General features: G+C 35.6%; 2 protein-coding genes across 2 annotated transcripts in view; one reads left to right on the top strand and one right to left on the bottom strand.

Moving 5' to 3' along the window:
- LOC144956133 (thrombospondin-2-like) overlaps positions 1-15,000 on the top strand; it is a 383,991-nt gene that overhangs the window by 217,498 nt on the left and 151,493 nt on the right. The window lies entirely within an intron of this gene.
- LOC144956131 (uncharacterized) lies at positions 7,081-14,445 on the bottom strand. The gene is made up of 2 exons (XM_078886504.1): positions 14,375-14,445; positions 7,081-9,131 (listed from the first exon to the last, which is right to left on the bottom strand). The coding sequence occupies exon 2, from the start codon at positions 8,160-8,162 to the stop codon at positions 7,158-7,160; it is 1,005 nt and encodes a 334-aa protein (XP_078742630.1). The 5' UTR covers positions 8,163-9,131; positions 14,375-14,445; the 3' UTR covers positions 7,081-7,157.

The raw sequence follows: 15,000 nt of genomic DNA, 5'->3' as shown, positions 1-15,000 counted from the left end.
ATGATCGAGAAAATCATGTGACAACTAGTCACCCATCTAGCGGTATAAAAACAATAACAATGATCAGAGAGAGGTCGATTTCATTCACGTTATTGTTTATAGATAGTTCGAAGATGACGTCAGTCAGGCCTTTGTTATTGTTTTTTGCCATCCGAGTTTGTGAGTAATGCTCACTGAACTGTATTAACCTGACCATAAACGTTCATGGATACACACAGTTTTGTGTGTTGGTCCGTTATACTTCCGGATGGCAATGTTATGAGCTTCTTAGCCAAGCGCATACTATCTATAAACAACTAAATATGTTTCTCCGAGAATGTGTCTTCACCTTCGTGTGTCACAAACTCCATATTATGATTGGTCAAACATCTACTGGTTAATTATTCCCATCTCAGAGTGAGGGCTTTACATCTCTACAAATGAAGAGAGGGAAAACATACACAAAAAACCGTTTATTTTTAAAATGAGATAATCAATTCGGTAACGTCATAATACAAAATCTATTTATCCAAATAAAACTATAATTTTATAAATTGATTCTTCTATCGCTCCCCATATATTTTAAAACTGTAATAAATACCTTCAATTTCATTGTACCTTCATCGATAATAATATATAATTCGTCAAACAAGATAATAAAGAATTGAACAAAATTCACACAGCTCTAGCACACAATAACAAAATATAGCCGGCATATGTCTAGACGAGCAGACAATTTTCTAGTGCCAAATTAATTTAGAAAATTAACTCGAAGATTTAGAATTGTCTAAGTAAATGCAAAATTTCAGAGGCATCACATTTTCTAGTAAGTGCCCGTAAAAATGGATAAAAGTTTAGAATTTCTCATCCCCATTTCCATGACTAGTGCCTAAACAAGACTTTTTAAAAGTTTAATAACCATTTTGAAATTCTATTCAAAGTACCAAATTGGCGTGTGACGCTTCGTCTCTAATTATAGGGGAATCCCATTGGACGAGAGATGTGTCACTTGAATTAATTGAAAATGAAGGATTTTTCAGATTTTTAATAAGTGGCGCGTTTTTTTTTTCTTCTTTTTCTCAGCTGTCCCTCAGTGCACAGCTTCAAAGGTTTGTATGAATATCTGAATCAATTTGTCTTAATCAAAAATATTTTTTTCATTAATTGTAAAACAATAGGACAGGATTTCGCTTATAACAGCTATATCAAAATCGATAACTGGTAAGGAAAGTAACACAAAGATGATTTGCAATATAAAAATAATGAATTTTCAGCTTATCCAGTTTGAAGGAATTCGTTAAAATGGAAAGTTCGGTTAATTGAAACTTAAACGATATACATTCAGTATCTGATTATAAAAAATGGAGAAGTGGAAGAAGAGCTTCAATTTAAGCGTTTAAGATAAAGTAGATGATACATGAATTAGACAAATAACATCCAAGATGGATGGAATAAGCAATATCCGATTCTTTCATATATTTGTATTTATTAAACGAGTTATTTTTATCGTGCCAAATAACACGTAACAAAGTAAGTAATCCTTAACTATCAGACATCTCCATTTTATAACCATCATAACACATTGCTGAAAAATACAAGTGAAAGTGAACATTACGCACTTTCAACATTATTTTGATTGCGAAATGTATTAATGTGTTCAGCAATAACAACAACTACAACAACAACACCACCAACAACAACAAAGACATACTGGACACATCAATCATTACATTCTAATGACGAGGATGAGGAAAAGGAGAAAGGAAACGACTATGGAAAGATTTCGTGGCATCACTCTATCCAATGAAATGTAATTTTCCTCCCGTTTTCGAAGGTTGGAACATCCCTTTTCCCAGTGTTCCCTTGTTATATCATTTATTGCCTCATCGGTGAGAGTAAATTTGGTATTCCACCTCTCAATCTTTCCCTTTATTTGGGTCCAAATGAGCTCGATTGGATTGCGCTCACGGTGATATAGGGGAAGTCGCGCAAACTCGAATCAAAACTCATTGACTAGACAGTCTGCTTTGAAAACTGTTACTGGTTTGTTTCTTTTCACTAGGAGTATAGTTGGGCCTTTGATAAAAAGTCAGAATATGGATTGATTGGATCCATGAAATCGTACCGGGTTTTTTTCGTTGGAGCCTTGAAGTGATATGGGCCACAGAATAGAATCGTTGTCCAATATAATACAGCTAGGTGCTTCGAGGAAAGGCAGCAAACGGTTTTTTAGCCAGTCTTCAAACACGTCTGCACTGACCACAGAATTATAGTTGCTACGTTCCAGATGATGCAGAAAAGAAAAGAAAATGGTATGGCATTCTTCTAAATAACCAGTATCTTCACCACCTTCAAGAATACCAATAATTCTCTGTCCAAAACTCATTGAGTCTTTTTCTACCCGAATTATCAGACGTCCATTCCTTTGTCGGATGTATGTTTACGTTCACCAAGTTCTATAATCTTTGGATGATATCCATATCAAAGTTGTCTTGGATCCTTTTCCTACCACGTCGTTCCACACTGGTGATCTCTCCGTCGTAATTGGATTCAATAGTCTGATGTCACGTCACCCAGCAACGGCGGCCATCTTGGTTCTAAACAAAGAAAATCGGTACTTTATTATTCTTCATGCTGCTAGAAATTTTCAGATGTCTTGTGATCAGAATGTGTAAAAGTCACAACATGATCAGATTTATAATGTTTTTTTTCTTCTGGATACACTTTTATGCTCGTCGGAGAAATATTTCTTAGGGGCGTCCGCCGTTGTTCCGATAGTTTAGAGCCAGTTACTAAGTTACCATGCGTCATTAGGAAGGAAGTGACGTTACGACTGTTGAAGAGTATTCGATAATCATCTTGTCGAGGTTGATTGTGAAATTCCAATTCCATAGCCGTTCTCTTTAGTGGCTTATCGATAGATACATGTATTTTTCTTTTCGCTGTTTTACGAGAGTGTCGTATCGTATTTTATAGTTTAAAGTTTTCCTTTGGCAAGATTATTAACCTCCACTTTGTTCACTTGGACAACATCTTGTTTGATGAATTATCTATTTTCCTTCTTGGAATGCCTAGGCGACGATATTTTATGATGTGGCGAAAGGGCATACTCTTTTTTTTTTTTTAATACAATGAGTGGCAATTCATATTGTTTTTATACCACGAGTTATCTTCAAAATGTCAATTGATGAGAGTTTCAAAATGATACAAAAGACAACATGCCATGTTTTTTTTAAAATATAATAATCGTTTTGCAGCTAGACGTACATAAGCGGACATAATTCAGAAAAGTGAGTGGACCAGGCACTTATGTTGATAACAACAAGAAATAAAGTGAGTCGGAAAGTGCCAGAAGAAACAGACAATACAAATTTCGCGGCGACGATAGGGGCTTGAACCCGCGACCTTACTGGAACGACAACTCCGCCTGGCCGGGAAGATCGTGACTCCACCGTATGGCCTATCCACGAAACACAAAAAAGTTCGCTTCTAACCCCAGTCTTATTAGAGCCTTCTCTGTTGTCTTCTGACACTTTCCTACTCACTTCATTTTTTGTCAAAAATTCACCCCAACTCCCGGAGCATACTCATTGTCTCAATCGTTTCTATTTTAAATGTTTGTGCTGAGAATATTAGCTATTAACTTAAATGCTGGCCAACTAACTTCGCGGCGTTTGTGTGTGTTGCATTGAACCCGTGACCTCTCTGTTGTCTTCTATCTATACTTTCCTACTCACTTCATTTCTTGTTGTTATAAGCGGACATAATAAACACAAAGGTAGACCCACAACAAACATATACACTACGATAAATAAAGACCTCAAGCGCCTTGATGACACACAAGAACTGAGATGCGAAAAAGATTTAGACCACCTGAGATCCATCGCAGCAGACCGCAGAGGAAAGAACTCATTTAACAAATCAGAGAAGCTGCCAAAGCGTCCTAGTCCGAAAATTGGGAGACGATCGGCAATAAGTCAAGTCAGTCTGCAACTAAACGTGAGGTAAAAAAGCATGCTATATATTTATGTGTCTGAACCAACCTTTACATATTTTCAGGTCTGATAACCAAAGGCAATTATGGGCCTTATTTAACATTGTTGTAATGGACAATAATATTTTGCATCGGTTTGAGCGTATTTCCATTACAACAATGAGCCCATAATAAATTGGGTTATCAGACCTGCAAATAAGTACACGTTTGTTTGAACTATTACTTCCTTTCAAGTACCTGCCAGCTAATATGTGGCCCGCCGCCTCAAAGCGGTATAATAGGGCATCATCGCTCGGTAGTAGTAGTAGTAGTAGTAGTAGTAATAGTAGTAGTAGTAGTAGTAGTAGTAGTAGTAGTAGTAGTAGTAGTAGTAGTAGTAGTAGTAGTAGTAGTAGTAGTAGTAGTAGAGAAGAAGAAGAAGAAGAAGAAGAAGAAGAAGAAGAAGAAGAAGAAGAAGAAGAAGAAGAAGAAGAAGAAGAAGAAGAAGAAGAAGAAGAAAGAAGAAGAAGAAGAAAGAAGAAGAGAGAGAAGAAGAAGAAGGAAGCAAGAAAGAAAGAACGAAGAGGAAGAATAAGAAGGGGCTAAAGGAGAAGGAAGAGGATGAGGAGGAGACGAAGAAGATGAAGAAGAAGAAGAAGAAGGAGAAGAAAAAGAAGAAGCAGAAGAAGAAGATGAAGAAATAAGAAAAAAAAAGAGAAGAGTTATTATTATTTATTATTATTATTATTATTATTATTATTATTATTATTATTATTATTATTATTAATTATTATTATTATTATTATTATTATTATTATATATTATTATTATTATTATTTATTATTATATTATTATTTATTATTATTATTATTATTATTATATTATTATTATTATTATTATTATTATTATTATTATTATTATTATTATTATTATATTATTATTATTATTATTATTATTATTTATTATTATTATTATTATTATTATTATTAATTTATACAATTCATGATATTATCCTTGATTCTACCATCTTGTTTTATAGAGACAAAACTCAATTTTGTCGAAAACGCCAAGCGCCGTGGTACTCTTAAAAACGGCATTGACAAGGAGCCGGATATAGATAGTCTGCGCTTGGCTGAGAAGCTCACAACATTGCCATCCGGAAGAGGTTTGTTTTTAAGGGTTTTACGGCGCTTGCAACACACTTAGGTTATATCGGCGCCAGTAAAAAGGAAGAAAATGGGATAGTAAAAAGTTCTAGAATTACAATTAAAGCACCCAAGAGAAAGTAAGACAAAGGGGAATGGGAACAAATAGGGATCAGATGTAGATTCCAAGAGCATACCACCAATTTACTTAGTTTGAGATCACCTTTAAGTCCCATCCGGACACAAGCACAAAATCCAACAAAGAGGAATACACTCAAATGCTTACATTATACATTCAAAATAACAAATTAAATAATACATAACAGAGAGATGATTTACAAGGAAAAAAATATCATCTCCCAAAACAATAACTATGCATTTGACTATTTCCCTCCCAGTCAGGACTCCGAACAGGGCCAGGAAAAAACCAATAATCTCAGTCCAAGAAAAAGACAGAAAGCATGTTGGAAAACAGATATAAGGGGATAGACGGCACAGTATGTACCTCCCTGCCCGCTATGGGAGATCAGGATCCCCAACCAGCCATCCTGAAGAATAACGGACCAACACACAATACGGAGTGTAACCTTGAACGGTTATAGTCTGGTTAATACAGTTTAGTGAGAATTACTCATAAACATGGATGACAAAAAAACAATAATAAAGACCTGAGTGACGCCAATTCATTCTATCTATCTAATGACTTAATTTATTCAGTTTGATTAACATTTCATCCCAATTCATTATTCAACCATCTTACTTTTTAGAGACATAACCGAATTTTGTCGTAAACGCCGTGAGACGTAAAACTTTTAGAAAACTGAACGAACGTGGAGGGGGATTTGAAATACTGAATATATTCAATCACAAAATTTATTCAGTTTGATAACATTTTTTACAATTTCATCAATTCGTTAAAAAAGAAAACATGTATTACACATGATCAAATTGTAAAATAAGTTGAATTTTTAATCAATCAAAAGTTTTAGATGATAATATTAAACTACGAAGATAATTTGACACCGAAATAAAACTTTTCTGTAGACTTCTAATAAGAATTGCAAATGAATTGTATGTTTTTATTAAAACTGATAATGATGGTATACACGATAGGCATGTAAAGCATCTGAAGTTACTACTGATACAACTATTGTTTACTATAACTACTGTTACAATTGATACGACTACCAATGATTATAACAATAGTAATAATAACAAGAATGAAGTATGTTAATGATGATGATGATAATGAGGACGATAATTATGATTATAACGATGATGATGATGATGATGATGATGATGAAATTGATGATGATGATATTGATATCAATGAGCATAATAAAACTAATAATAATAATAATAATAATTTAATAATAATAATAATAATAATAATAATAATAATAATAATATAATAATAATAATAATAATAATAATAATATATATAATATATAATAATAATAATAATAATAATAATATAATAATAATAATAATGATGAATGATGATGATGATGATGATGATGATGATGATGATGATGATGATGATGATGATAATAATAATAATAATAATAATAATAATAATAATAATAATAATAATAATAATAATAAAGTAATAAAACAAAATTTCCGTTTATTCACCCCAAAGGGGAAATATTTTTCTGTAGGGTTTGTTCCAAGGGAAAACTGGAATAACCCAGGCATCTGCTTCAGTGCAGCGCCACGAAGTGAGCTAGGGAGAGATGACTTGCTCAAGGCCACAGAGAGAAGCAGTGGGTGATTGTCCTCCGTACCCTTCGGGTACGAAGCAAAGACCTTAACGCTGAGCCATCCGGGCACATTATTATTCTTATTATTATTCTTATATTTATTATTTATTATTATTTATTATTATTATTATATATTATTATTATTATTATTATTATTATATTATTATTATTATTATTATTATTATTATTATTATTATTATTATTATCATGTATTGTCACGGTAAACCAAGGATTCAAGACTTGAATCAGACAAAAATTTATGCGACAGAAACTTTCATCAATCACGTGATTTAAATGTTAATTTGTCAACCGGCATAGGGATATACCTGGGCAATAATCCCAGCTTGGTTCTCTGTTGGTCATCCTGTAGCACCAGGGAGCTTGATTTCTGCTGTTGGGATCTCGGCAATAATTTTTCGCGGCATCAATATCGTAGTTGTCTAGCCAGAAGTTTGAGGGAACATAATGATGTTGCCAGGGAGTTTGTTGATTCCATGGTTGACACGCAACTTGGTCACTTCCTGTTACTGCTTCGTTGCCATTGTATACCACCCTTGTTCCGTCAGATCTAAAACAAGTTTTGGACATACATCCGACTTTTGGTCCATTAGAGGTATAAGACCACACTCCGTTAATATCACAGAAGATGTCCCCCCATTTGTATTCGCCTTTCTGACAAAGAGGTTCTAGTTTATACCTGATGGGACTTGTTGTTTCCTTAGAGATCTTCAGAATCGTTCCGGCAAGTCCAACTTGATTACCGAAACTTGGCAAACAGTTATAGGCAAGAGGAGGCCAAGCATTTTTGTCATAGTCGAAGAGAATACCTATATTTGTCATTTTCGAATTAACAGATTGACAGTCATAAAAAGCCGCCAAACCCTTCCTTGATCTTGACACAGACTCCAACACACAACCAAAAAAACTTGTTGCGGGCGATCCCAATCCGTCGAGCTCTTTCAAAAACCCATAAGTTCCGCCACCCGACATAACGTACCCGGCACTAACCTTGTTTTTTAGTAGTTGACATTCCCAGTTTTTTTTATTCGATATTTGAATATTCTTGTGGACTGCATAGAGAGATTTACATGAAAGGTCTTCAGCGCAGAGAATGACACAGTGAAGTTTTGATGCCACGTATATTGTTTTATAAATCGAGCCTCCACCAGATGACGATATTGCTCTGTTTGATTTCATAATAAAGTTATACCGGCTTTCAAATTGAGTGGTTGCAAATGAATCGTTAAAAAAGACGGAGTATATGAAAAATAACACGTGTATCACACGTTTATGGAAATACATAATTAAGCGCTTAGAATATGATATCTCGGAGTTATACAGCTATTTCAGTACTATTATTATTATTTTTTAAATGTCAAGGTTAAACCTGTCTTTGTTCGTGCAGTAGAAAAATAAACTATTGATGCTATGCGTTTATCCAAACTGCTCACAAGAGTGCCAGCCGGGTATATCTTACCCACATACAAAACAATGTATAACCTTGAATCTTGATAGTCTGTCTGATTGATAGGATTTAGTGAAAACCACTCATAACGATGGATAGATGAAAAGATCAACAAAGCTGTGTGACGTCACTTCCGTCCCCTCTATAGAACTACAGGAATAGATTCTTTCTCTATCTTTTTCAACAAGATCAATTCTAATCAAAGAGTCAAATTGACTACAATAAAACTTATATTATCTTTTGTGTCCGATATGGCACTTGTTTATTGTCAGTATAATTAATTATTCTTTAACGAACAATTTACAATGATGCGACTATCGTGTAATAATAAAACAACGAATTAGTCAAGATTGTATGTAAGTTATCCAAATCAGTCATTTCCACCAAGGCACTTTATGAATTTACGACGTCAATATTTGTGCTGGAAATAAATCTGTTATTTGCTGTCAGGCTTTCAGTTGGAAATAAATCTGTGATTTGTCGTCAGACTTTCTGTTGGAAATAAATCTGTGATTTGCTGTCAGACTTTCTGTTGGAAATAAATCTGTGATTTGCTGTCAGGCTTTCTGTCGGAAATAAATTTGTCATTTGCCGTCACCATTTATGTTGGAAATAAATTCGGGGTTTAGTCGTCAGAATTTCAGTTGGAAATAAATCTGTGATTTGTCGTCAGACTCTCTGTTGGAAATAAATCTGTCATTTGACGTCACCATTTATGTTGGAAATAAATTCGGGGTCTAGTCGTCAGAATTTCAGTTGGAAATAAATCTGTGATTTGACGTCTCCGATAAGCTCATTTCGGGAATCTGGTTAAAATTATAATAGAATAGATAAAGTTCAAATGTAATTTCGATATTAATTGTCACATATTATGTAGTTTGATTGATAAAGGACAGCGTGGCTCAGCGGCATGTTCTTTGCTACGTACCCAAAAGTTACCGAGTTCGACTACCGGACTCGCTGTGTGACCTTTAGCAAGTCAACTCGCCCTAACTCACATTACGACGCTTCACTGCGGCTGACGCCTGGGTTGTTCCAGTCTTCCCTTGGACTAGACCTTAAAGACAAATTTCCCCTTACAAATGAATGAAAGGAATTCTTTTTTAAAAAAATATGTTTAGCACTTACTCTATTTGTACACATTCAGACTGTCCGAGGGGCGTGGTTATCTCCCTTCCACTTGGTGTCCATTCTTTACCATTTAGACCTCTGCGGCAAACCTGACTTTTTATTTCCTGGCAACGAACATGCCAGTCAAACATTCCTTAATTGTTGGTTCCTCTGTGACCTCTTGTTGCTATGCCTGTCAAGCTATAGATGGTTCCTCTGTGACCTCTTGTTGCTATGCCTGTCAAGCTATTGACGGTTCCTCTGTGACCTCTTGTTGCTATGCCTGTCAAGCTATTGATGGTTCCTCTGTGACCTCTTGTTGCTATGCCTTTCCAGCTATTGACGGTTCCTCTGTGACCTCTTGTTGCTATGCCTGTCAAGCTATTGATGGTTCCTCTGTGACCTCTTGTTGCTATGCCTGACAAGCTATTGATGGTTCCTCTGTGACCTCTTGTTGCTATGCCTGTCAAGCTATAGACATGGGTGCCTTTTTGACTATTATCTTATAGTACGAGCCTTCCGTTCTTTAATCAACATAATACAGTGCACATACTTTTGAAAGTTACGTCAGTTATCGTATATTTTATTTCTAGTCGAATAAACATTTCAGTTGTTTTGTTTTTTACTCGAAAATTAAAAATAAACTATATTTTGGGCATGCCATCAACCGCTGACCAGAGTGAAATTTTTAAAAGGTATTTAATATTCATCCCATAGGGGAAATTTGTCTCCAAGGTCTATTCCAAGATAAGACTGAAATAACCAGGCATTAGCCGCAGTGCAGCGGGTATTCGAACTCGGTACCTTTCGGGTACGAAGTAAAGACCGTACAGCTGAGCCACGCTGCCCGTAGATTGTTTAAAGTTGACGTCACTTGGGTCTTTGTTATTGTTTTTTGCTATTCGCGTTTATGAGTAATTATCACTTTACTGTATTATTCAGACTATAAAAGTTCATGGTACAAAGACACGTCTTTGGTCGCCAAAGACACAACAAATCGTGAGTTGTATTCAATAGTTCGACAAATGGGATCTCTTGTTTTCTTCAGCACTTCAAACGACAACTCACTAAATGCTGCATAAACCTAAACAATGACGTCACACTATAAGTTTTAGAGAGTTCTAGTTAGTGTCAGGCTAGATCTATATGTTAACGATGGCTACGGTTCCAGCGTAGCCACTATGACTAAAAGATATTTTGTGCTTGGATCACAACATTGCCACCCGGAAGTACAAGGCTCAAACAAACAAACCTCTGTGTTACCATGAACTTTTATCGTCTGATTATTATTGTTAAGTGAGAATTACTCATAAACGTGGATGGTAAATAACAATAACAAAGACCCGAGTTACGTCAACTTTATTCTATCTATAGTTTGACGTCATTTTTAGGTTTGTGGCCCGCTTAGTGAGTTGTCTTAAGTAGTGAAACAAATGATCCCTCTGGTTGTATTATTGAGTACAATTCACTTATAGATAGAATGCGCTTGGCCAAGGAGTTCACAACATTGCCATCCGGAAGTATAACGGACCAACACACAAACTCTGTGTAACCATGAACTTTTATAGTCTGGTTAATACAGTTTAGTGAGAACAACTCACAAACGCGGATGGCAAAAACAATAACAAAGGCCTGAGTGACGTCATCTGCATACTATCTATACCGCTGGTTGTAATAAACGATAACTAACGTATTTTTAAAGGTGTATACATCATAATGTGTGAAATGAATAACCCGAGACTCATACTTTCAGATAATAGTAAAAATACATCCATATCAATAGCTTGCCTTGCCTAGATTGCCCCGGAATCACGGATTCGGCCAACGACACAAAGCAATTTCGAAGACCATGGTACCGTTAACATTCAACAATCAATACAAAAATAGAATTATCGTCAATATAAAAAATCAACAACATCGAAAACACATAATCAATTGTTCAACGCAAACATAACCATTCAATATCTAATTTTTTAAAAAATCAGGTCGGATGTAAACAGCCCAAAATATAATTTAGCCTACGAGCACAGAATGGGAGCGATCTATATTCATGTTTTCGTCCAACCAGGTCATCAATCACATGATTTGTTGCTCTCCAACGATTGGATATTTCCTAACAAATGTAAACACGCTGCTTTGTTTACAAATGTTATAAAAATGCCCATGTCTCAAGCTGAATCAAATGACCAATCGTGATGTTAGATCTTTAAAAAGCTGTGGAGACTTTTCACTCAGTGGGTCATTTTGAGCACAATTTACAATGTGACCAATGACCTCGAACACATGGAAAGTAAATATAGATAGTATGCACTTGGCAAAGAAGTTCACAACATTGCCATCCGGAAGTATAACGGACCAACACACAAAATTTGTGTAATCATGACCGTTTATAGTCTGATTCATACAGTTTAGTGAGAACTACTCATAAACGTGGATGGCAAAAAACAATAAAATAGACATGAGTGACGTCAACTTCAAACTATCTATAGATAGTATGCGCTTGGCTAAGAAGCTCACAACATTGCCATCCAGAAGTATAACGGGCCAACACTCAAAACTATGTGTAACCTTGAACGTTTATAGTCTATTTAATACAGTTAAGTGAGAATTACTCTTAAACGCGAATGGCAAAAATCAATAACAAAGACCTGAGTGACGTCAACTTCGTTCTATCTATAGATCATGCCCATTGAAGTTTGTTTTGTTTTAGAATGATATACGCCTGACTTGCAAACCTTTAAAAAAATTAAGGATCATTCTATCAACGTTTACTAATATTATTTAGAAAATCTACTGGGCAGAATGATCAGCCATTTGATTATCAGTTCTTCGACTTCACAAGAGCATTTCAAGCGAATATGGCAGGAAATGTTTCTATTCAGACAGGCTTTCTTTTGATTATGTGTAGAATGGGAGCGATCTATATTATTACCTCTCCGTGTGCTTGAGGTCATTGGCCGCATTGGAATATTGGCTCAAAATGACCCACATAGTGAAAAGTGTTCACAAGATGAGAAATATCCAACATCACAATTGGTCATTTTACTCAGCGTGATTCATGGGTATGTTCACAACTTTCATAAACACATCAGTTTACATTTATTGATAAATGCCCAATCGTTGTACAGCAACAAATCATGTGATCGATGACGAGGTTGGACGAAAACATGAATATAGATCGCTGCCATTAGCGTTATTGTTCGTATATTGTATAGATAGAATGCGCTTGGCCAAGGAGTTCACAACATTGCCATCGGGAAGTATAACGGACCAACACACAAACTCTGTGTAACCATGAACTTTTATAGTCTGGTTAATACAGTTTAGTGAGAACAACTCACAAACGCGGATGGCAAAAACAATAACAAAGGCCTGAGTGACGTCATCTGTATACTATCTATTAGGGCTTAATCTTTGTTACGCGCCCAGAGACCTCCAGATGAAGGGATGTTTGGCGAACTATAAATATATACCATTATCAATATTATCTATCTGCAATGGCATTATGATTGGTCAATGGGCATGATCTATATCAACTTTCCATGTGCTCGAGGTCGTTGGTCACATTGCAAAATGTGCTCAAAATGACCCACTTAGTGAAAAGTGTTCACAGGTTTTGAAATATCTAACATCACGATTGGTCATTTTATTCAGCTTGACACATGGATATGTTTATAACGTTTGTAAACAAAGCAGCGTGTTTACATTTGTTAAGAAATATCACATTATCACACTCAACTCCCCCCCCCCAGTGGACATAATGACAAACGTGTACTCTGCTCGATGGGTGAACAGTGGGTTTTGACCTTTATGAGTAGTAGTATCGAATGGCTACACCTCTATTTTGAATCTTTTAATCCATTCTTCAAATTCTTTTCCTGCCTTATAGGCTGTCTCGTAGCCTCCTGATAGGCTTGTCACTGGGCAGTGGGTGACGATGTGGTCCATTGTCTCAGGGCCTCCTTGGCAATGACGGCATGCATCTGATTCTCTCAGATTCCATCTATGCATGTTAGCTGCGGTTCTGCCATGTCCTGTCAAAATGCGATTGGAGGTGACCCAGCATTTTCGGCTATTGCAGAAAAATCCAGGTGTTCTTTCTGTTGGGTCGGGTATGATGTCGCCTCCCCACCTTTATGAGTTTTCTTGCTCAACAATTGGTCGGGGAATATATCTTTGTGAAAAGCATTTCTCCTTGTCCAATCGAAGACAAGCGTAAAGATTCGGGGACCCCCCCCCCCCCCCCCCCTGGTATGTTTGTTTGTTTGTTTTGTTTTGTTTTTGTTTTTATTTTACATCATAATCACCCCACAGACTGCTTGTGTTGTCCATTATATGACATGTCCGTTGTCCACCAGGGAAGAGACACTTTGTGACATAAAACGCTTTAAATGAGCTTGTTTCAACACTGTTAAGTATAGCTAGTACTATTTAAATGATATCTATTGTTACATTATTTCAAACACTATTCCAAACAACTTTTTTTTTACAGCCCAAAATTATTTGCTAAGCTCGCCACTGAATACAACTTTGTTGTGAATAATTTCCCCACGGGAAAGAGAATCAACACACCATTAATGTAAAAAAAAAATTTAAGTTTGAGTCATATTTTATTGCAAACGATGAAAAGATCAAAGGAATTCGGCCTTGTGAGAAAACTTTGGACTATCACTATCGGCGTTCAAAATTCGGAATGTCACTTAAAATATTATAAGCCCGCGTGCAAAATATCACGGCATCACAGTTCGTAAGTTTGGAGGAATTTGCGATATTCTGTACACACGGGTCTTGGAACGGACTATAGTGATCAATAACCACAAACTAGAAGACTTCCACTTTCCGTCGATTGAATGACAATGTGAATGTCTTTAGTTTAAAGACAATAAAATTTGTTTCATATAAAAATTATGAAAGCAAAAGAAGATTTAATAAAACTCACATTTCAAAAAGGCCGGCATCTTGTTTTCATTTTCACCTGATCATGAATACTCGCTCCCGCCAATCTCTCTCTCTTTTATAGGAGAATAATCGACCTTTATAAGCAATGCAAACAACCCCATGAGACGTTGAGGTTTGTGTTGTTGTTGTTGAGTTGTTTCCCTTAATTATAGATTATTGACTAATCAATTTAGGAACTATTTTTTTAACAAAACAGCCGTTTGTGTGACTAATTCACCGCTCCATTTGCGCTTGAAAATAATCAATGGACATACTTTGGAAAACAAAAAAAGAAAATACTATTTAATATATTTCTAATGCTCCTTCTTGATGTAAAAACCATTTCAAAAGGTTAATGACAATCTGAGATTAAGTCAAATATTTGATCTCCAATTATTTGGTCCCGCTCGTTCGATATTCCCAGCACGCGAATCAATTATTGTAACCTGTATGATCTGCGGAGAAAATATGTGACCCATCGTCTCAAAACGGTATTATGTCGGAATGAACCAGATGCTAAAAGCCTAATTAAATGTTAAACTGGTCAAAAATATAAATTGTTGGCATTAGCACCCTAAAATATGGTATCCATTCTCCTCAACAAAACATACAAACTCAACACAAGTC

The sequence above is a fragment of the Berghia stephanieae genome, chromosome 10 (assembly GCF_034508935.2).
Source record: "Berghia stephanieae isolate SIO BIC M18660-M18661 chromosome 10, UCSD_Bste_1.3, whole genome shotgun sequence".
In the NCBI taxonomy this organism is placed as follows: domain Eukaryota; kingdom Metazoa; phylum Mollusca; class Gastropoda; order Nudibranchia; family Aeolidiidae; genus Berghia; species Berghia stephanieae.
This window is presented reverse-complemented; position numbering and strand designations above follow the sequence as displayed.